A 22,697-nucleotide genomic window follows, 5' to 3' on the forward strand; every position below is an offset into this window, starting at 1 on the left:
TTCTGTTTTTTAAATCGGCTCCCCCACCTCTTCATATGGTACCACCTTACCAAGGTAGTTTGGAGCAGAGCATTCTGGGCTTTGTAGTACTTACAAGTGCTGTTCCAATTTGCTCACGCAGGCCCACGAGACTGCGTTTCCCAGGAGGCTCCAGGGCCGGTTGTTTGCTTGTCTCACATCCTCGCTTCCGGCGTCGTTGCGCTCTCTGGAACCAATCGGGAGGCTAGAATTGCTTGTTCCCGGAGCTCTGATTGGCGCATTCGACTGGAGAGCCTGGGTTCAAATCTTCAACGGTACTGAATGAGTCCCGCGGCGGGTTTTTGCTGGCGCTTCGGTCGGAGCTAAGGCCAGGCGAGGTGAGTGGCGTGAAGAAAAGGGGATAGCGGCTAGGCCCATGGCTCCCTTCTTCTTGGCTCCCAAACTGCCCGAGGTTGCTTCCCAGCCTCTAGCGCGGTCCGCGCCTCGAGGTCCGGGTTTCTGAGGCGGTTGTAGTGTTTGGGCGCCGCCCAGGGATCGGGGGGTTGTTGCCCTGGGAGCGGGGCCTTATACCACCCGTCTCTTGGTGACAGGTTTCTCCCGTGAAGTCTGTCTGGACCGAGTCTAGCGGCTTCCGTGCCTGGAGGTGGAGACGGAAACCGGCCCTGGGAAATAGGGAAGAGGGAGTTGCGGGAGACCATCGGCTAATAACGGTAACTACAACTATTGCCGTGTTAATATGCAATCAAAATTTAGTAGATTAAGCGCCCTGCGTGCATTTTCTCATTTAATTTCTGTACCAAGCTAATGAAGTAGGTGCTATGCTTAGCCACATATTACAGAGGAGAAAACTGAGTTTCAGAAATTTCAAAAAATTTCGAGAAATGGGCGAAATAGCACTGCCCTCAAGTGTGACGTTTAGTGGAGGAAAACAGATGTGGTCATAAACGACATTTCCAAACCACTGTGTAAGATATAAAAGAAAGGTAATTGGTATACTGTAAGAACATAATTGAGGGAAAGTTCAATTCTACTCATCTTTCTATCTGGAATTTTAAATTCATTCTCTTTCATCCGTATTTGCCCAGCTCACCCACATTGTAACGCATCGCTAAATATTATTGTCTTTTCTTTTTTCCTGTCCTAGAGCATTTATAGATTGGAAGGGGAAGGAAAAGTGTGAACCAGGCTATAATATTTTAGGATTGGTTTGCCTCTTATTTTCTTGATATCTGGTTTCTTTTTCTCATATACAATTTTCTGGTACATTAGTATCAAGGACTTTCCCAAATCAGTCTTGCTGAACAGACACTTAGGATAGAAGGAGGTTTTGACTCACTGATTTTGTTTCAAAGTCATCCCTTGGTGTACTCCTGGTTTAGCCTTACCTTGTTTTGATATCCTATCACCTTCCTTTGACTTTCTCTCACTCATCAGATGTTGTAAAAAAAAAACAAAAAAGGATTATTTGCTGCTATGGTAAGAGTATTTTATTTTTTGTGTATGTTGTGGCCTCAGTACCCCACCTGCTGTCAAACTTGGGTACCATTGGCTGGTTTGGAGTAGCGCTGTTTGGTATGTTAGATCAGTATTAAGTTGTCACTCCTAGGATCAAAATTATTCTGGCTCCCAGCTTACTAAGGCAATTAATTGACTTTTTTTTTTTTTAAGATTTATTTATTTCTCCCCACCCTCTTGTTGTTTACACTTGCTGTGTCTGTTCATCTTTGGGAGGCACTAGAACCGAACCTGGAATCTCTGATATGGAAGGGAGGTTCCTGATTGCTTGAGCCACCTCTGTTCCCTGCTTTTTTGTGTTTCATTATGTTTTTCTTCTTGTGTCTCTTGTTGTGTCATCTTGTTGTGTCAGCTTGCCGCACCTGCCCATCACACCAGCTTGCTGTCTTCTTTAGGAGGCACTGGAAACTGAACCAGGGACCTCCCATGTGGTAGTCGGGAGCGCAATTGCTTGAACCACATCTGCTTCCCAAACTGACCTTTGAGAAAGTACTGTGTGCTCAGAAGGCATTATGGGGATACTGAGATAGGATGTACTCTAAGGTTTTCTGTTATGCTTGAAAACAAAAGATTGATTCAAATTGACAAGTGACAGTTGGAACAAAGCAAGACCAGCACCTGAGCGATTTACTGTGTTGTATTAATTGTAAGTATCATGGCAATTTAGAAGCCTGGATGATCAATGAAACTTAAAATAGTCAAGGATGGCTTTGCAATACAGGTTTTATATGAATTGACTCTTGATACACAGGGTTTGGTTAGGCAGAGACTGCAACAGTCCTGACACATAGGAATATCCCACTAAATATCTGTTGAATTGGATAGGCAGGAGGACAGTGTCTAAATTGATTATTATAGAATTACAGATATGAAAAAGTCTTTTTTTTTTAATTTAAAGGTTTGTTTCTTTCTTTCTTAACCCCCCTCCATTGTCTGCTGTCTGTGTCCATTTGCTGTGTGTTCTTCTATGTCCGTTTGCATTCTTGTCAGGCAGTACCGGGAATCCATGTCTCTTTTTTTGTTGTGTCTTCTTGCTACGTCAGCTCTCCATGTGTGCAGTGCCACTCCTGGGCAGGCTGCGTTTTCTGCATGGGGCAACACTCCTTGCAAGGCACACTTGTTGCGCATGGGGCACCCCTGCATGGGGCACCCCTGCGTGACATGGCACTTCTTGTGTGTGGCGGCACTGTGCGTGGGCCAGCTCACCACATGGGCCAGGAGACCCTGGGTATCGAACCCTGGACCTCCTACATGGTAGGCGGATGCTCTGTCAGTTGAGCTATGTTTGCTTCCCTGAAAAATTCTTGAGTAACAATTAAAGCTACTTCAGAAAAAAGGATTGTGTGGGGAGGTCCTTCATTTCTTGTTTAGGTGCCAGGAGAGGTTTAGATTTCGTCTTCATTCCCTATGTATTTTTTTCTTCAGACTTCCCTGGGACTCTTCCCTAATTCTGTTTGAATTGTTGGAGAGGAAAGAAGACGGGGAGATGTAAATGCCCTTTGACAAACTTAGTTTAGTTTAGTTTTGTTTTCTTTGTGGGAGATTTAATAGTCCAAATGATTTTGTGGCTAGATCTGTGTTTGAAATATAGAGATCAGCAGTTCAAATTATTTTGTGGAAGAAAGGGTGTATGACTGGGAAGGGGTTTTGCTTTTGTTTGCACAGGGAAGCTTGGTAAAGAGGAAATTAAAGATTAGTGAGAGGTGTAAATTGTATCAAGATTTCAAAAAATCTTTTTAGAAAGCATTTTTTTTTTTTTAAATAAAAGAAGGTAACATTTATGCAGTCTAAGTATCTTTTTAAAAAAATAAAAAACAAATTAAAAAAAGACAATAGAAAACATTTTGTGTGTGTGTGTGGGGCGGCTCTCCTTGCAGGGCGCACTCCATGGGCGTGGGGCACCCCTATGCGGGGGGGTCCCTGGATGGTATGGCACCCTTTGCGCGCGGCAGCACAGTGCATGAGTCAGCTTACCACACGGGTCAGGAGTCCCTGGGGATTGAACCTGGGACCCTCCATATGGTAGGCGGATTCTCTATCAGTTGAACCACGTCTGTTTCCCCACTTGTTTAAGTGTTCTTACTATTTGATCTGATATTTGAATAAGGTAGAAGTGCACAATATCACCCCTTAGTGTCACCATTCCTAAACTGCAGGTTTGGGGAAGTCTCAAGCGGGAACATGTATTATAGACATGAAGAGACAGCAAATATGCATGAAAAAAAAACCTTAACACTTTTAAACACCAATCTGTTATGAAATTTGGCATGTTGAAGGTCTTAGCTCTCAGAAGTATCCTTTTGTTTTGAGAGTGGGTATCCTTTGTCTTTGATATTCTCTTCCTGTTCTCTGTTAACCTGTTTACATCAGAAAGCTTGAACCTGTTTTATTACTTTTCTCTTTCATCCAATTTCTGAAGTTCCTGTCAGATCTCAAAATTTCAGAAGAGAGGTGAAAGATATATTGCAACTGAGTCGAGCCTGTAGGCAGATTGACTGACAGATCCATAGGTAAGCCTTTGTCCGTGGTGAACTACATGAAAAAGGAATAATGGGAGCATTAATATGCCAGCTTTCATAAGTTTTTAAAATAATTTCAAGTTATCTTTAGAAAATAACACATTTGAAAGAAAGTTTTTTTCATAAAGAAATGCAAAAAGAAGAAAATAAAATCACCCACTATCATATCTCACAGATAAACTATGGCTAACATTTTTTTTAAGATTGATTGATTGATTGATTGATTGATTTCTTTCCCTCAGCCTCCTGTTATCTGCTCTCTGTGTCCATTTGCTGTGTGTTCTTTCTGTGTCTGCTTGTATTCTCATTAGCGGCTCTGGGAACTGATCCTGGGTCCTTCTGGAGTAGGAGAGAGGTGATCATTCTCTTGTGCCACCTCAGCTCCGTGTTCTGCTATGTCTTCTTATTGTCTCTTCTCTGTGTCTCTTGTTGCATCATCTTGCTGTGCCAACTCACCATGTCAGCTGACACTCCTGTGCAGGTGGCATTCCTGCGTGGAGCAGCATTCCTGCGTGGGACAGCACTCTGCATGGGCCAGCTTGGCTTCACCAGGAGGCCTGGGCATCGAACCCTTGACCTCCTGTATGGTAAACAGGAGCCCAACTGCTTGAGCCACATTTGGTTCCTAATGATTAACTTTTTTTAAAAAAAAGATTTATTTATTTATTCCCCCCCCCATCTGTTCTCTGTGTCTATTTGCTGTGTCATCTTCTTTGTCCACTTCTGTTGTTGTCAGCGGCAGGGGAATCTTTGTCTCTTTTTATTGTGTCAGCTCTCTGTGTGGGTGGTGCCATTCTTAGGCAGGCTGCACTTTTCTTTTCGTGCTGGGTGACTCTCCTTACGGGACGCACTCCTTGCACGTGGGACTCCCCTACGCGGGGGACACCCCTGTGTGGCACAGCACTCCTTGCATGCATCAGCACTGTGCATGGGCCAGCTCCACATGGGTCAAGGAGGCCCCGGGGTTTGACCTGCGGACCTCCCATGTGGTAGATGGATGCCCTAACCACTGGGCCAAGTCCACTTCCCGTAATGACTAACATTTTGATAGACTTTTTTCCAAAATTTTTTATGCCTGTTACTTGGCATACATTAAAAATTTTATCTTATTTTTTAACTGATTAATTAGATTATGGATATTTTTCCATGTGTTTAAGATTCTACAACAATTTTAATGACTATGGTATTCTGTAATTGATGCTGCTGTAGTAATTTTACTCAGTGAAATCACTGGTCAAAAAGAATCCATATATATATATATTTAAAGACTTATTTATTCCCCTCGTTTTTGCACTCTCTGTCTGCTCTCTGTGTCTGTTTGTTGTGTGTTCATCTTTTTTTTGGAGGCACTGGGAACTGAACCTGGAGCCTCCTGTGTGGTAGGCAGGCACCCAATTGCTTGTGCCACATCCTCTTCCCTGCATATTATTTTGATACATAATGCTAAATTGCCTTATGACCAACTATGCTGATTTACATACTTAGTAAAATGTATGTTCATGTAGGCACTAATATATCATTTTTGACTAGGCAATACATTTACATGGTTCAGAAATCAAAATAATATAAAAAGATTTCTAGTTAGAACTATTTCTCCATCCCCATCCTTTTCTACCTCATTTTCCACCACCCCATAAGTAAACACTTTTACTAGATTCTTGGGTTTATACATATATGTGTGTGTGTGTGTATGTATGTATGTATATTAGGATTTATTTATTTCTCTCCACCATCCCCCCCCGGCCCCCGCCCCGGTTTTCTGTTCTCTGTGTCTATTTGCTGTTCTCTGTGTCTATTTGCTGCATCGTCTTCTTTGTCCACTTCTGTTGTTGTCAGTGGCATGGGAATCTGTGTTTCTTTTTGTTGTGTCATCTTGTTTGTCAGCTCTCCATGTGTGCGGTGCCATTCTTAGGCAGGCTGCACTTTCTTTTGCACTGGGCGGCTCTCCTTACAGGCACACACTCCTTGTGCATGGGGCTTCCCCATGCGGGGGACACCCCTGCGTGGTACGGCACTCGTTGAGCGCATCAGCACTGCACATGGGCCAGCTCCACATGGGTCAAGGAGGCCTGGGGTTTGAACCACGGACCTGCCATGTGGTAGACGGACACCCTAACCACTGGGCCAAGTCCACTTCCCTATATGTATGTATATATGTATGTATGTCCCAAATCAGATACTGTTTGAAGAATATAAATCTCCACAAGATGAATGGTGGTGTCATTGATTTTATCCAGGGTCCTGTAAATCATATAAGAGTGGATTATAGTTTGTAGTGTTCTGTAGATAAACACAATAAAGCAGAATTGTGTTTGTCATTCTTAAAAAGGGCAATATAAAACTCACAAGTTTGGGAGAGAAATGATAGAAAAATACATCTGCTTAAGGTTTCCGGACAGTGATAAATTAGAACAAGTGTCCATGTCCTGTGCTGACATCCGAGTGTTTAGACACTGAGGGATTGTCATTGGATTTTAAATTGACCCAATTTTGGAAGCTTCATAGATCCGTTTCTGTAAACAGATCCAATTTCAGATAGAAGTTGACAAACATAAATGTGGAAACACAGAGTCCATTAAACTTCCATCATACTTAGTTTCTGACTGTGATTAACAGTTAAGAGTGCAAGCTGGATTATGTTGCCATTTACTGACTCCTGCTAATCTCTTATGTGCAAGAAAAAAATGTAGGTGTTTTCTCTCTGGGTAAGATGAAAATAACTCAACTCTATTTAACTTGTGGTACTGTAATAAGATCTCTTATCCTTTGTGAGTGTAGGAGAGGGTGTCCCTGGGGAAATTGCACTGTCTTGGGTGGGACCATCTTAACTCTCCTTGGATTGTTTGCAGACTCTTAATAGGCTTCCAGTGTCTTAGTTCCGGTCTTTTCCTACTTCTGAAAACTTTAACTTGGCCATGATTTACAGAAAGTTTTCATTTTGGGGTGACCATTCAAAAATCACACTTTAGGACAAAAAATAATCTTAAAACACAAATCTTAAGACCAGAAAAGAAAATGTCTTTTAAGTAAATACATTTCTAATGAGGTATTGACTTACTGTTTCTTGTATTATTTTATCATTTGTTCAACTCATGATTTTCCCTTTATTAGAAATAGGCAAGAAACAGTTCACAAGCTGGATAGTGAGGTGCTTTATAGCATCTATCACAGCAGTCTTTTTTTGCTTAGAATTGCTAGCCCGCTCTTTCAGTGCTGCTTAGAATGTACCCTCTTGCAGCTTTCCCTCACCCCCTCTGAACCTGCACCTTTTGATTTATAGAGCTTGTCAAGGCTAGTTATTTTTGGTTTGAGAGTGAAGAGAGACAGGAGGCAATGGGAGGTTAATTTCAAATGACTGGATCCAGGTTACATTGCTTCTTTTCAGTCTTTCTCCTGTATTTTTTCCACATTCATTTTCCTTTTCCATTTATCTCTTTCTCAGAAATAAGTGAGCAGAAAAAGTCAGAATTCATCCTGAATCTGTAGAACCGAACCCTGTGTGTCTGTATCTTTTAGATATTACTTAAACCAGGAAGTCTTCTCTGAATCTTCCTGGCCCTATTCTCCTTCTTTGCACTTTTATAGTGCCCCCTCTTTATCCCCATTACTGCAAGTTTCATTCTCTATCCTAATTGTCAGGATTCCTTGCTGCTAAAGGTATGATTCCTTCCACCCAGTCTTTGGCTTTTGGAAATAAAAGTGGGTTGTACGATAGATCACATTTAACAGGCAGTTTTTCTAAGGAACCTAACCAGGTCATAACATTTGGGGGAGGCTCTTTCCTCAGGTTTATTGAAGGACTTTTCATCAGAAATAACTGATCCTCCCCCCAGAATGTTTCTAGATTTGAAGTGATCTGAAACGTGGTGGATTCAGATAATTTTGACATGTGAAGCTGATTCTCTGACTTGGCACTTTGATTTGTTTGGGGAATGTGGTTGACGCATGTGCCTTTTTTTTTTTTTTTTTTTGTGAGACTTGTTGACAGAAATTCTATCTTGATTAAGGGGTTCAGGAAGGCATCCAGTTCCCACCATGCCTGGGGCTCTCATTTAAGCAGTTGGCTTTGGCCCTGGCCTGTTCCATTTCCTACTTAGGTCCTGTGGACTTTAATTTTTGACAGTTTCACATCCTAATATCTATTATTTGTGGGGGAGGCTCTGTGGTGAACTTGCCATAATTCACTAGTCACTTTTGATTTTCTTCATGTGGTTGTGCTATCATCCTTCATTGAAGAGAGTTAGACTTCTCAATGGATACATATTTGTTTATTCCCTTTTTTTCAGGGAGCCAGGAAGAGAGGGAGATGCTGTCCTAAGTTGGCCATACTAGACCAAAAGATAGCTCAAAAGAAGTCTTTTCAAAAAAAAGAGATCATGTCAGAAAAACAGTATTTAGTTTTAAAATTTCACCTAAAGATTAGGTATATTTAGGTTTGTTCCCCATGCCTTTTCCCTCCCCTAGTCCCAGATATCAGAGGACATCCCTCCTTCTGATGCTTGAATACCCTCTTCATAGTCTATTTTACCCTGCAGTATCTATGGGGAGGTTCAAATTAACCTTCATTTTATGTACAACAAAGACTCTATCAGTAAAAGTACACAAAGTACAAAAGGGAAATTAAGGGATAATGTTTTATTTATGGGAGAATTCAGCACAGACCTTTCCCAATATATTTAGAATAGAATTTAAAATATATTGAGGTAAAATTTATATAAGATTTGCCATTTAAAAGTGAACAATTCAGTGGCATTTAGTACATTCACAGTGTTGTGCAACCACCACTTGTATTTAGTTCCCAAACATTTTCATCACTCCCAATATCAACCCATATACCCATTTAAGTATTTTTTTCCCCATTCCCCAGCCCCCCAACTTCTGGCCTCCACTAATCTACATTCTGTCTCTGGATTTACTCTTTCTGGGATTTCCTATAAAGGTACCATATGCCTTGTGTGTTTTTGTGTCTGGCCTTCTTTCTTAGCTCATTTTTTTAAACAGAAAAGTATACATTTGTATATAATAAAACTTGAAGAGAGTAGATATAAAAGTTCATATAGTTAAATGTCTTCTCCCAACTTAGACTTCCCAGACTTAACTTCTGTTAGACTTTTTTGTCTTGTTCCACAGATTGTGTATGTATAATATGAATGGGAGTATGCTTTTCTGCATTTTGCTTTTCTCACTAAATAGGTCTTAGAACTCATTCTGTACTTATCACTACATATGCACAGTTACCTATTATTAAAGTTGCCTAATATACATTTTATGCTTGTGCCATTATTTATTCAACCACTCTCCTATTCACCAATAGTAGATCTGAGCTTTCAGGTTTTTTTTGGCTTTTATGAACATTCTTGTACTTACACATATGCTCACATATATATCTGTAAGATAAATTTCTACATTTGGTAAGATCTGTCAAAAGGAAAAATGCAAATAGTCCTCCAAAGAGGCTAATAGTGTACCTTCATAATTTTTAAAAAGGGTGTGAGGAGGTTAAATTTGAACACTTCCCATTTCGTTTTCAGCAGCATGCTTTGTTGGAATCATGTTTTTTTAGGAGGCTAAGTGAGGTTGCTGCATTCCTGCCTCCTCCCTCCCCCAGCTTTAGTTGTCTTCATTACATTCCTGCCTGGGAAGTGTTCCCAGTGACCTGGGTTAGGCAGTAAGATCATGGGAATCCAAGATTTCCCATGCCTTTAAACATTTTTGTTCATGAGGAAGGAAAATTTCCTTCTTGCAGCAGGAGAATTTTAATTATAGCCAGTCACTGAGGAATCTTTTCATGCCTAAGGGTCCTTTGAATAGAAATGTGATCTGGGAGAGGAAGGGTATTATTAGTTCAAATGGCAGTGATAATACTTTACAGTAGTGTATTTCATAGCACTTGAAATACCTTCTCATTTGTTCATGAGAAGTAGGTAGGCAGGGAGGTAGAGTCATTTGCCCCTTGCTGTACATATCTAGTAAATGCCAGAGACAGGGATAGAATTCTTAACTTCTATGTTAGTTGGGATTGTTTCTGGCTCTTAGTGGCAGAAAATGTAACTATAATGGCTTGTGCAAAAAGAGTGTTATTTTTCTCACATAAGTAGAGGTTGATGGCTGCTGGTATTTGCTAGTATTTGATCAACAGTTCATCAGTGTTACTGTCTTGACCACTCACTCGTGTACACGAGATGGCCACTATAACTCTAGCTATTACATCTGCCTTCAAGAGTGGAAAAAGTGGAAAAGGTAGGGGCAGGTGATATCAGGAAAAAAGAGCTTTCCTACAAATTCCTCAGCAAATTCTTACTTAGTTTTCATTGGCCAGAATTTACTCATGGCTACCCCAAACTGTAAGCTGGCTATAAAGAAGATGATTTCTATTTTTGTGTACTTCCTACTATTCTGATGATGTTCAGTGAAAAAATATTTAATCATAGTTTGACTTGAGCCATGTTATCTCTATTTTTCTTTATATTTATGGTTTATACTATATAATTTAAATGTTGTATACTCTCTTTATCTAGATATAAGTTCCTTAGTGCCTGGAATAGATCTTCTATTAGGATGTAGCATTTCATCCTTGGATATTAGTGGGAAAGTTGCTCAGACAGCATCAAGTAACTTTCCCACATCTTGGCAATACAAGTAGATTACTAAGAAATAGCTTGTCAAGTTAATGAAAGTAGAAATAAGGGAGGGAAGCAGACTTGGCCCAGTGTTTGGGGTGTCTGTCTACCACATGGGAGGTCCGCGGTTCAAACCCTGGGTCTCTTTGACCCATGTGGAGCTGGCCCATGCACAGTGCTGATGCGCGCAGGGAGTGCCGTGCCATGCAGGGTGTCCCCCGCGTGGGGGTGCCCCACACGCAAGGAGTGAGCCCCATAGGGAGAGCTGCCCAGCACGAAGGAAAGTGCAGCCTGCCTAAGAATGGCACCGCCCACACGGAGAGCTGACATGACAAGATGACGCAACAAAAAGAAACACAGATTTCCCTGCTGCTGACAACAACAGAAGTGGACAAAGAAGACACAGCAAATAGACACAGAGAACAGACAACCGGGGTTGGGGGAAGGGGAGAGAAATAAATAAAAATAAATAAATCTTAAAAATATATACTACAAAAATGAAAAAAAAAAAAGAAATAAGGGAGAGTGAAAATTTTAGAATAGGGATAAAAAAGAACCCTCTATACAGGGCAAAAGACTATGGGGAATGGATCTACTTGGAAGTAAATCCAGTACTAACCTATTTTCTATGAAAATTGAGAACTTAACCACATTAACATACTTCTCTAATTTACAGGTTTAGAGGGCAGAAGGATGTCGAAAGAGCATTGTGCTGAAATCAGGAACCTGGGTTCTAGACCTGGCTTCACTTTTACATAACTGTTGATATTGGGTGGGCAAGTCATTTAATCTATTTTACCTTCAGCTTCTTCTAGGATGGGAATAATAATTGCTGCTTTACAGGATTGTTGTGAGCATTAGAAATAGTACACATTTAGTACTTCATGGTGCCTGGCATGTGATAAGCACCCCTGGTAGCTGTTATTATCATATTCATAGTAGTATTGTCATGTGATCTTGAAGAACTCCTTTTTTAATTATTCCTTGGCTATAATCGGAGAAGTTAGCTATTCTCTAAGATACCTCCCAACTCTGAAAATTCATGTTTTTACACTAGTACCTCAATTTGGAGTATTGTTATAAAGGAATTCTGCTGCAGAGTGTTTATTGGAGGGACCATTGGATGATGAAGTTCTCTGATATATAGGTTGATATCACCATGTAAACCAAATACTTGTAAAAGTAATTGTTTCTGAGGCACTTTAAGGCCCAGAAGTACCTTCTGAACTATCTCAATCCACTGAGAGAAGCTAGTGATATATTATTGGCCAAACCACTGGGAAACGATGTAGGTTGGGTGTAACTAATCTCATGATTTATCTCAGAGTGTAGATAGGAGAGAAAATGAGCACTGAGGACTGTTAATGCCCAGAGTTGGTGAGGGCTTGGGGACTGGCACACTCTTAGTAATGTAAGTGGAAATTACTCTTCTGGGGAACATTTTCACAGTATGTGTCAAGAACCTTTGACCCAGTATTCCGCCTGTAAGAATTTATTTTAAGGGAAGAATTATGGATCTGTACAGGAATTTAGCTACAAGGTATTCTTTTTTTTTTTTTTTTTAAGATTTATTTATTTATCCCCCTGTCCCCTCATCGCCTCTCTGTCTCCATTTGCTGTGCATTCTTCTGTGTCTGCTTGTCTTCTCTTTAGGCAGCACCGGGAATCAATCCTGGGACCTTATGGAGTGGGAGAGAGGTGCTCAGTCTCTTGTGCCACCTCAGCTCCCTGGTCTGCTGCATCGCTCATTGTCTCTTCTCTGTGTCTCTTTCTGTTGCATCATCTTGCTGTGCCAGCTCTCCACTCGGGCCAGCTTGCTTTCCCCAGGAGGCCCCGGGAATTGGACCCTGGACCTCCCGTATGGTGGATGAGAGCCTAATTGCTTGAGCCACATCTGCTGCCCTACAAGGTATTCTTATTAGCAGTATCTTTAAAAAATGAAAATATTGGAAAAAATTAAAAATAGAGAATAAGTAAATTACGGTAAAGCCATTAATTGACTCTCTCTATATATATTTTTTAAAGATTAAAGATTTATTTATTTATTTCTCTCCCCTTCTCCCCCCCGCCCCAGTTGCCTGTTCTCTGTGTCTATTTGCTGTGTGTTCTTCTGTGACTGCTTCTATCCTTATCAGCGGCATGGATCTGTGTTTCTTTTTGTTGAGTCATCTTGTTGTGTCAGCTCTCCGTGTGTGCGGCGCCATTCTTGGGCAGGCTGCACTTTCTTTCGTGCTGGGCAGCTCTCCTTATGGAGCTCACTTCCTGCACGTGGGGCTCCGCTACGCGGGGACACCCCTGTGTGGCACAGTACTCCTTGCGCACATCAGCACTGCGTGTGGACCAGCTCCACACGGGTCAAGGAGGCCCGGGGTTTGAACTGTGGACCTTCCATGTGGTAGACGGACGCCCTAACCCCTGGGCCAAGTCTGCTTCCCTCTTTCTATTTTTTAAAATGTTTATTTATTTATTCTCCCTCTCCCCCGTGTTGTCTGCTCTCTCTGACCATTTGCTATGTGTTGTTACTATATCTTGACATGGAAAAATGTCAAATATATGAAGTAGATTCAAAATGTTCTCAATTAGGCCATTTTAAAAAGTAAAACTATAGTTTATATAAATATGAGGGAGAATAAGTTTGGAATAATGTGGTCTATAGAATATTTTTGCTTTCTTTGAAAAAGCTTTTTTTTTTCATCACCAGGTGTCAAAGTTTATCTACATCATTAGTAGGGGAGCCAGCTGTAAACCAAAGAACTGGTTCAAAGAGCATTTGAAGGACATGGTTTCTATATCACTCGGGGTTGGGGAGGGTGGGGGAATGCAAAAATAAATAAATGCTAAGTTAGATATGAAACTGGTTAAACTACAAGGCAAAAACCAAAAATCATCTTTGGTGATACTTTGTTATCTTGCTGTTAAATTACAATAATTTTTATCACAGCATGTATTTTTGTAATAATAGTTTCCGAAAAGGTATTTAATAAGTGTGTATGTAAGTGATTACTGGTATCTACTTCCCTTCCAGGATACAGAATACTTTTTTTTTTTTTAAGATTTATTTCTCTCCCCTTCCCTGCAGTTGTCTGCTCTCTGTGTCCATTCGCTATGTGTTCTTCTATGACCGCTTCTATCCTTATCAGCGGCACTGGGAATCTGTGTTTCTTTTTGTTGCGTCATCTTGTTGTGTCAGCTCTCCGTGTGGGTGGTGCCATTCCTGGGCAGGCTGCACTTTCTTTCACGCTGGGCGGCTCTCCTTACGGGGCACACTCCTTGCACGTGGGGCTCCCCTATGCGGGGGACACCCCTGCGTGGCAGGGCACTCCTTGCGTGCATCAGCACTGCGCATGGGCCAGCTCCACATTGGTCAAGGAGGCCTGGGGTTTGAACCGTGGACCTCCCATGTGGTAGGCGGACACTGTATTCATTGGGCCTAGTCCACTTCCCTTAAGTTTCATTTTGATTTGATAAAGTAAGGCTTATTTTCCAGGTGGTTTTCAAAATTGCAAATGTAGTAGGAAAGCTGAAGTAATTGCTTGGGAATCAGTACCTTAGGTTAATGTACAACCAACTGCCTATACCATTTCTTTTCTCAGAAGGCAACCTACTAAGAAAAGTGATACAATTATTGGGATAAATCTGCTCCTCTGTGCCAAGGAGAAGACAATGTCACAAGTAAAAACCTCTTATTCCTTTGATGCACCCACGAACTTCATCAATTTCACATCTTTGAATGATGAGGAAGATACCCAAAATATAGATTCCTGGTTTGGTAAGTGTCTGCTTTTTCTGGCCATTTTAAGGGTTAGTGACTTGCTGTGTGTTGAAGACCTTTCAAAAATAGGAGTTGCAAGGAAGTACCTAAAATACCAATCCAGATGAAACAAGATTGAGTGGAACTCCAGGACTCAGACATGTCCATAGTGATGGCAGCCACATGAAGACTTGCTCTGCTATGATTAGGCTTAGAGTATAATACCACAACCAGGATATTGACATGATACAATCCACTGATGTTATTCAGATCTTCCTAGTTTTATTTATACTCATTTTTGTGTTTGTGTTTTAGTTTTGTACCATTTTATCACCTGTTTTGTTTTGTGTATCCACCACAAGTCAAGATATGGAACAGTACTAATACCACCCACAAGAATTCTTTGTATTGCCCTTTTATAATCAGTCTGTTCCCTCCTGCCACCTTACCTCTCTCCACCCCCCATTCTTTTTTTTTTTTCGGGGGCCCCCGTTAGTCTTTTTTTTTTTTTTTTTTTAAGATTTATTTATTTAATTCCCATCCCTCCCCCGGTTGTCTGTTCTCTGTGTCTATTTGCTGCGTCTTGTTTCTTTGTCCGCTTCTGTTGTCGTCAGCGGCAAGGGAAGTGTGGGCGGCACCATTCCTGGGCAGGCTGCACTTCCTTTCACGCTGGGCGGCTCTCCTCACGGGCGCACTCCTTGCGCGTGGGGCTCCCCTACGCGGGGGACACCCCTGCGTGGCAGGGCACTCCTTGCACGCATCAGCACTGCGCATGGCCAGCTCCACACGGGTCAAGGGGGCCTGGGGTTTGAACCGCGGACCTCCCATGTGGTAGACGGACGCCCTAACCACTGGGCCAAGTCCGTTTCCCCCATTCTTTTTTAAATAGAGGAATTATGCTACTCAGAACCCAATCCACAAACTGAGATAGGATTGCCTGATGTTGGATCATGTGATATGGCACAAACTCTGAAACAAGACCAACAATAAATGTGGATGTGGTTATATTTTTACTTTATTTGAAATAATATGTGAGATCAGTGATGTCAGGATAGAGTTGCTGGAGCCTCTTCATTTTATTCTTTCCCATGTCCTCCATCCTCCTTAGGAGAAATTCCAGGGTGGGGGACAAAAATGAGTCCATTGCAGCCCTATTTAATACTTAGAATATTGTATCCAAATGTGATGGCCTTCTGCTACTCTCCTGGAAAAGGACTTCGATGGTATTCAGTGGGGATCCTGAGAGAGAGGATGGGTCTCTGTGGGAGGAAGTGTGGGTCAGATGCCTGACTGCCTTCCAAGGATCTTCTTCATGCCCTAGCTTTACTGCAGGGGTTCTTAACCAGGGGTCTATGGACCAGGGGTCTGTGGAAAGATTTCAGGGGGTCCATTGTATCAGAGCGTATATGCACAGAGTTGATATTGCTTAAGTTTTTTTTTATCAGGGACCTATTTTTTTGGTAAGATATAATGTAATCTTTCCCTGCTTTGCACTGAGTTTCAGGCAAGGCGGAACTTAAGATAAAATTCTTTGGGAGAAAAACAAAAAACGAGACAAAAACAAAATTCCTTGGGAGAGCCCAGCTCTGTTCTACCCTCACCCCCCCATACTCCTATCTCACCACCCCAGTTGAGGAAGAGGTACTACAAGACTATAAGTGTAAATCCCTGTAAGCCCTACAGATCCTGATGGCTACAGTTTTCTTTTCAGAGGAACATGATGTATTTAGGTGGTGGATAAGGCCAGTTCATACTTGTACGGTCTTAAATGTGTATCAAGCAAAGATAAGGAGCTACTCACAATGCAGAATCTGCACTTTTCCTTTTCTATAATACATTGTTCCATGTTGCCAGTGTTTTTTGTGATAGTTTTTACAATCTCTATCTCAGATATTTAATATGTATTCATTTCCTTTTGATTGTTTGTACTTTGCTTTACTTGTACTTGCTAAATGAGTTGGAAGTGTACTTGGAGGGGGCTTTAGGTCCCATTTTATATTGCTTCCTTGCTGATTATTTGGAAAATGATGATCTTACCTTTTCACAGATGAGAAGGCCAATTTAGAGAATAAGTTTCTTGGAAAGAATGGGACAGGAGGGCTTTTTCAGGGCAAAACTCCTCTGAGAAAGGCTAATCTTCAGCAAGCTACTGTCACACCTCTGAGACCAGGTAAGAAAGAACATCTTAGAAAAAAAGATCCTTGGCAGAATGATGAGACAGTGCATTAGGAACTTGAGGGATCTGGGGAAATTACCTAAATTTGGTTGTTATTGGTGAAGTAGGATAATTCATGATGAACATGAAACTAACAAGGTGCTACACATTTTTTTAATCTCTTGGAATTTAAGTTAACGTGTTTATTTCCAGATATGTAACTATTTTCTTTTTATGTCAAGATTTAACATAACCTAATCCGGGTCTGGTTGGGAAACAAAACAACAAAAGAAAAGAATGTATTGTTTGTCATTGTACAAGAATTCTTTGAGTCATATATCAGATTTTAAAAGAAAAGCAACATTTAGACTGATGTTTCTAAATCTGCAGAATATGGTCTTTTTTTAAAAAAGAATATTATGTATTTGATCAGAATATAAGATAAGCATTCTTTTTTTATTTCTTTTAAGATTTATTTTTTATTTCTCTCCCCTTCCCCTGTAGTTTTCTGCTCTCTGTGTCCATTTGCTGTGTGTTCTTCTGTGACCGCTTCTATCCTTATCAGCGGCACGGGAATCTGTGTTTCTTTTTGTTGAGTCATCTTGTTGTGTCAGCTCTCCCTGTGTGCGGAGCCATTCTTGGGCAGGCTGCACTTTCTTTCGTGCTGGGCAGCTCTCCTTATGGGGCTCACTTCCTGCGCGTGGGGCTCCGCTACGCGGGGACACCCCTGCATGGCAGGGCTCTCCTTGCACACATCAGCGCTACGCTTGGGCCAGCTTCACGTGGGTCAAGGAGGCCCGGGGTTTGAAACTCGGACCTCGCATGTGGTAGGTGGACGCTGTATCCATTGGGCCAAGTCCACTTCCCTTGAACAGATTTTGACATAGGTTTATTTGCAGATGACATGATCCTCTTTCTTTTTCTTGGATATGGTACTGGCTAGAACCTCTAATATTATGTTGAATGGGGTAGGGAGCCTGAGTTAGTTTAGTTTGTCTTGTTCCTGATCTTAAGACAAACTAACTCAGGTTTTACCATTATATATGGTGTTAGTTCTAAATTTTTCATAGGTAAATCTTTTAGACTAAGGATGTTCCCTTCTATTCCTGTTTGTGGATGATTTTTATTAGTAATGGATGTTTGAATTTTGTCAATTATTTTTACTGCATCAATTGAGATAGTTATGGTTTTCTCTCTTTTTTTCCTTAAGTCTTTTAGTATGGTGAATTTACACTGATTTTCCATTGTTGAGCCAACCTTGCATTTAAGGGATAAACTCCAATTGGTCATGATGCATTTTTCTTTTTATATATTGTTAAGTTCAGTTTGCTAAATTTTGTTAAGAACTTTTCATTTATGTTCATGAGGGATATTGGTCTGTAGTTTTCTTGTGATGTCTTCATTTGTTGTTTTTTATTTTGTTTTGTTTTGTTTTTGCTTGTTTGTCTGAGGTACTGGAGGCCAGGGATTCAACCCAAGACCTCTCGTATATTGGAAGCTGGTTGCTCAACACTGAGTCATGTTGGCTACCCTGAGTTGGTTTTTTTGTTCTGTTCTGTTTTGTTTTTTTTGCTTGTTGTTTAGTTTTGATTTTTTGGAGGGGAGGCACTGGGAACTCAACCTGGGACCTCCCATGTGGGAAACAGGCTCTCAGTTGCTTAAACCGCATCTGCTCCCTTCATTTGATTTTTTTTTTTTTAAAGATTTATTTTTATTTATTTCTCTCCCCTTCCCCCCCCAACCCTCTCCCCTCCCGCATTGTCCACTCTCTGTTTCCATTCGCTTGTGTTCTTTTGTGTCCTCTTGTTTTCTTGTTACGCGGCACTGGGGATCTGTGTCTCTTGCGTCATCTTGCTGCATCAGCTCTCCAGGCAGGCTGCAATTTCACACAGGGCAGCTCTCCTTGCACAGGGTCCACTCCTTTTATGCAGGGGGCACCCTTATGCAGGGGCATCCCTGTGTGGACCGGCACTCCTTGCGTGCAGCAGCAGAACTGAGCATGGACTAGCTCACCACATGGACCAGGAGGCTCTGGGTACTGAACCCATGTGCTAGGTGGATGCTTTATCAGTTGAGCCACATCCGCTTCCTTCTAGTTTGTCTTACAAATAATTTGTCCATTTCACCTAAGTTATTGAGTTTACAGGCAAAAAAAGGTATTAATATTTCTCTGTTATCCTATAGATTCTGTGGTGATTTCACATCTCTTTTTCCTGATATTGATAATTTGCATCTCCTCTCTTTTTTTCTCCTGGTCTGACTAGAGATTTATCAATGTTATTGATCTTGTCTAAGACATGACTGTGGGGTCCATTGATTTTCATTCTGGTCTTAATTATTTCCTTTTATTTTTTTCTTTAGGTTTAATATTCACTGGAACTAAAGGTGTCACTGCTTTTGGGGGGGGCGATATATAAGTGTGTGTGTGTGTATATATAATCCATATATGTGAAGTTTTCAGTCTAGAATCCTATTAAGTTATATCTCTCTCTCTCTCTCTCTCATCTCCAACTCATTTCCTGGAGGTTATAATGCTGACTAGTTTTTGGTCTCCCACAGTTGACAACACCTATTATAAAGAGGCAGAAAAAGAAAATCTGTTGGAACAATCCACTCCATCAAATGCTTGTTCTGTGAAAGTTGAAACTGCCACATCAAGAAAAACTCCTGCCCAGCCTCAGAGGTAAGACTCTTTCAGGGCTCAAAAGGTCAGAAGATTTGAGTGCTTTTGTTTATTTTGCTTTTTGTTTTCTTTTAAACCAGGTACCTCTACCACTCTCAGTCTCAGTTTGCTGAGTATAACCATACCTCTCAAGCTTATTGTAAGAAGGGATCAAATGAGATAATGTGTGACAAAATTTTTAATTGATATACTGCATTAGGAAAATGTAGGTCAACATTAATGCCATTTATCTCAGATCTGCCCAGAGATGCCTAATCTAGAAAGGAATAGCAGCTAGAATAGGAAGGTTTAGATAATCATAAAAATTCCCTACTACTTCATTTTCACATGGTTTTGACAAACAAACAAAAAGATGATTAAAACTCCTTTGACACAGAATAGTTTAATGGTCAACAGGGCAATAATAATTTTCCCTTGTGTTTCACCACAAATAGGTTTTAACTTTTGGAATCTCATGCCCTAGCCATTTCTTCTCAAATACATCCAGCAATTCTTGATGTCATAACATCCTCATATATTAAATTTAAGAAATGGACCAAAATGGTCATGTGTTTTTGCATTCTTTCTTTCTAATTTTTATGATTTTTAGTCCAATTTTTAAATGAATTTTATTGTATAATTTTTTTGGTGGGAAAAGTCATTTTTATATTTATTTTTAATACCTATGTGTTTTGCCATAAATTTTTAAAAAGTTGTTTAACTAAGGTATGTTTTGAAATTTTGCTGTTTTTTTTTAAAATAACATTTACTCTTTTTTGTTTAGTTTTGTTTTTTGTTTTCTTTTTGAAGTTCTGAGGGTCAGAGATTGAACTCGGGACCTTGTGTTTGAACGCTGGTGCTCTCAACCACTGAGCCACATTGGCTCCCCTGAATTTCTTTTTTTGTTTTGTTTTTTTATTGTACTTTTTAAAAAGATTTTTATTTATTTATTTATTTATCCCTCCCCTCTTGTTTGTGCTTGCTGCCTGCTCATCTTCTTCTTTTTTTTTTTTCAATTTATATAAAAAGGATTTATTAAAAGACACACTGAGAAAAGAGTTGCTATGACCCAGGAGTCAAGACAGGGAGGTGACAGGCCTTCCTAGGCCTGGCTCAGAGAGAAGGGGGCAGGGACAAGGTGGTGAGAAGTGCTAGGGAAGTGCTGATTGGTGGGGCCCCAGGAAGAAGTCTCCGGCTGGATCAATGATATCAGCAGGTCATGGGTGGTACACATAGGTGACCTCACTGCAAACTATTGCGGGGGCCCCAGCTAATCCTGCTTGCTGGAGTGGAAGCTGCCTCCTGGTTCCTGGAGGGCACACATTGGGGACGCAGGACAAGAAGCCCAGGGTGGGAAGTGCAACTTGGGGTAAAGGCCAGGAAGGAGCAGGTGCTCTGCAGTGACTAGGCAAGGTCCAGACACTGAGGTGAAGACACTTCCTGTTATATGCGGATGTTTTGCTTTGTCTTGACCCGGTACTCTCTGACTAGGGCCTGGGCATGGATGATGCCTCTCTTCAGGTGCTCCATGGCATTCTTGTTGCCAGCATAGGTGGGTCGGATCTCTTTGCCCATCTCTTCTATGACCGGCAGCAGGTCCATGTAGGTGCTCTGGGAGCCCTGGGCACCAGGGGGCTTCATCACCTGCATGTAGCCCATGGCGGGTGGCCCAAAGTTGTTAAACAGTTTGAAGGGGGTGGCGGCTCCCAGGACCAAGCCCAACAACAATGGGACACTTTCAGATGTGGGGACCTGGTGCCAGCCTCAGGGTTACTGGAGCCGAGGGTGCTTCTGGGGGTGAGGACAGTGGGCTTATAGGACATCCCCGATTCCTGGGTGTGGGCAGATGCCAGCTGGCAGCTCCTGCAGGATTGGTTGTCTGGCCGCTCGGCCAAGCTCTGATTCTTGTCTTCTTTTTAGGAGGCACTGGGAACCCAACCCAGGACCTCCTATATGGAAGAGAGGTACCCAATTGCCTGAGCCACCTCTGTTCCCTGCTTGTTGTATCTCTTTGTTGCATCATCTTGTTGCATCAGCTTGCCGTGCTAGCCCTTCGCATCAGCTCACTGTCTTGCTTGTCTTTTTTAGGAGGCACTGGGAACTGAACCCGGGACCTCCCATGTGGGATGCAGGCGCTCAACTGCTTGAGCCACATCCACTCCCTGTAACGTTTACTTTTAATTGTGGTTAGATATAAGTAACATGAAAATCATTTTAACCATTTTAAGGGGACAGTTTGTTAGCAATTAAGTCCATTGACAATACTCTGTAACTTTCACCTTGATCTGGTCTAGACTGTTTTCACATCTTAAAGCACAGCTCATACTCACTTAGCAGTAATTCCCCATTCCCCCCCTTTCCCTATTTCTGCGTAACATTATTCTGCTATCTATGATTTCCCTTATTCTAAATATTTCATATAAGAGAAATCATACAGTATTTGTCCTTTCATGTCTTTTTACTCAACATGTTGTCTTCAAGATGCATCTACATTGTAACCTGTCCAGCACTTCATTTCTTTCTTTTTCTTTTTTTTAAAAGATTTATTTATTTATCCCCCTCGCGTGCACCCCCCATCTGCCCCCAGTTATCTGCTCTCTGTGTCCATTCACTGTGTGTTCTTCTGTGTCTGCTTGTCTTCTCTTTAGGTGGCTTTGGGAAACAATCCTGGGGTCTTCTGGCTCAACCTCTTGGACCACCTCAGCTCCCTGGTCTGCTGTGTCTCTTATTGTCTCTCCTCTGTCTTTTTTTGTGGCGTCATCCTGCTGCGCCATCTCTCCACGTGGGCCAGTTTGCTGTGCTGGCCAGCATTCTGTGTGGGCCAGCTTGCCATGCAGGCCAGCTAGCTAGAATCGAACCCTGGACCTTCCATATGGTAGACAGGAGCCCAGTTGCTTGAGCCACATCTGCTTCCCTGACTTCATTTCTTTTTACAGCTGAAAAATATTCCATGGAATGGATATACCGTATTTTCTTTATCTGTTCTTTTGAATGACACTGGGTTGCTTCCACCTTTTGGTTATTGTGAATAATGTACAAAGACCATTGGTATACAAATATCTGTTCAAGTCCCTGCTTTCAATTCTTTTGGGTATATACTAGGATTAGAATTGCTGGGTCATATGATAATTCTATGTATAACTTTCTAAGGAAACTGTGTTCCACAGCAACTGTATCATTTTACATCCCCACCAACAATATATGGGTTCCTATTTCTTTTCATCCTTGCCGACACTTATTTTCTGTTGCTTTTTGTTGTTGTTGTTGTTTTAATAGCCATTCTAGTGGATATAAAGTGGTATCTCATTGCGGTTTTGATTTGCATTTTCTAATGGGTAATGATGTGGAATATTTTTTCATGTGCTTACTGGCCATTGTATGTCATCTATGAGAATGTCTATTCAAGTCCTTTGCCCATTTTTTAATTGGGTGATTAGACTTTTTATTGTTGAGTTATTAGAGTTCTTCATATATTCTGGATATTAAAGCCTTTATA

At 41.3% G+C, this 22,697-nt stretch overlaps 1 protein-coding gene across 6 annotated transcripts in view; it reads left to right on the plus strand.

Moving 5' to 3' along the window:
• The first annotated feature begins 243 nt into the window (after positions 1-243).
• Positions 244-22,697, plus strand: part of TPX2 (TPX2 microtubule nucleation factor) — a 54,568-nt gene continuing 32,114 nt past the window's right edge. For 4 of the 6 annotated variants that reach the window (XM_004464025.5, XM_004464027.5, XM_058286857.2 and 1 more), the window contains exons 1-5: positions 244-356; positions 570-689; positions 14,227-14,402; positions 16,432-16,554; positions 19,099-19,222. In XM_004464025.5, the coding sequence (XP_004464082.1) occupies positions 14,297-14,402; positions 16,432-16,554; positions 19,099-19,222 (353 nt within the window). In that variant the 5' untranslated portion in view covers positions 244-356; positions 570-689; positions 14,227-14,296. Of the gene's footprint in view, positions 357-569; positions 690-3,913; positions 4,005-14,226; positions 14,403-16,431; positions 16,555-19,098; positions 19,223-22,697 lie in introns of those variants that run through there. The other 2 variants (XM_004464026.5, XM_071211629.1) reach the window with 2 other exon arrangements.

This window comes from Dasypus novemcinctus, chromosome 24 (assembly GCF_030445035.2).
Source record: "Dasypus novemcinctus isolate mDasNov1 chromosome 24, mDasNov1.1.hap2, whole genome shotgun sequence".
Classification (NCBI taxonomy): domain Eukaryota; kingdom Metazoa; phylum Chordata; class Mammalia; order Cingulata; family Dasypodidae; genus Dasypus; species Dasypus novemcinctus.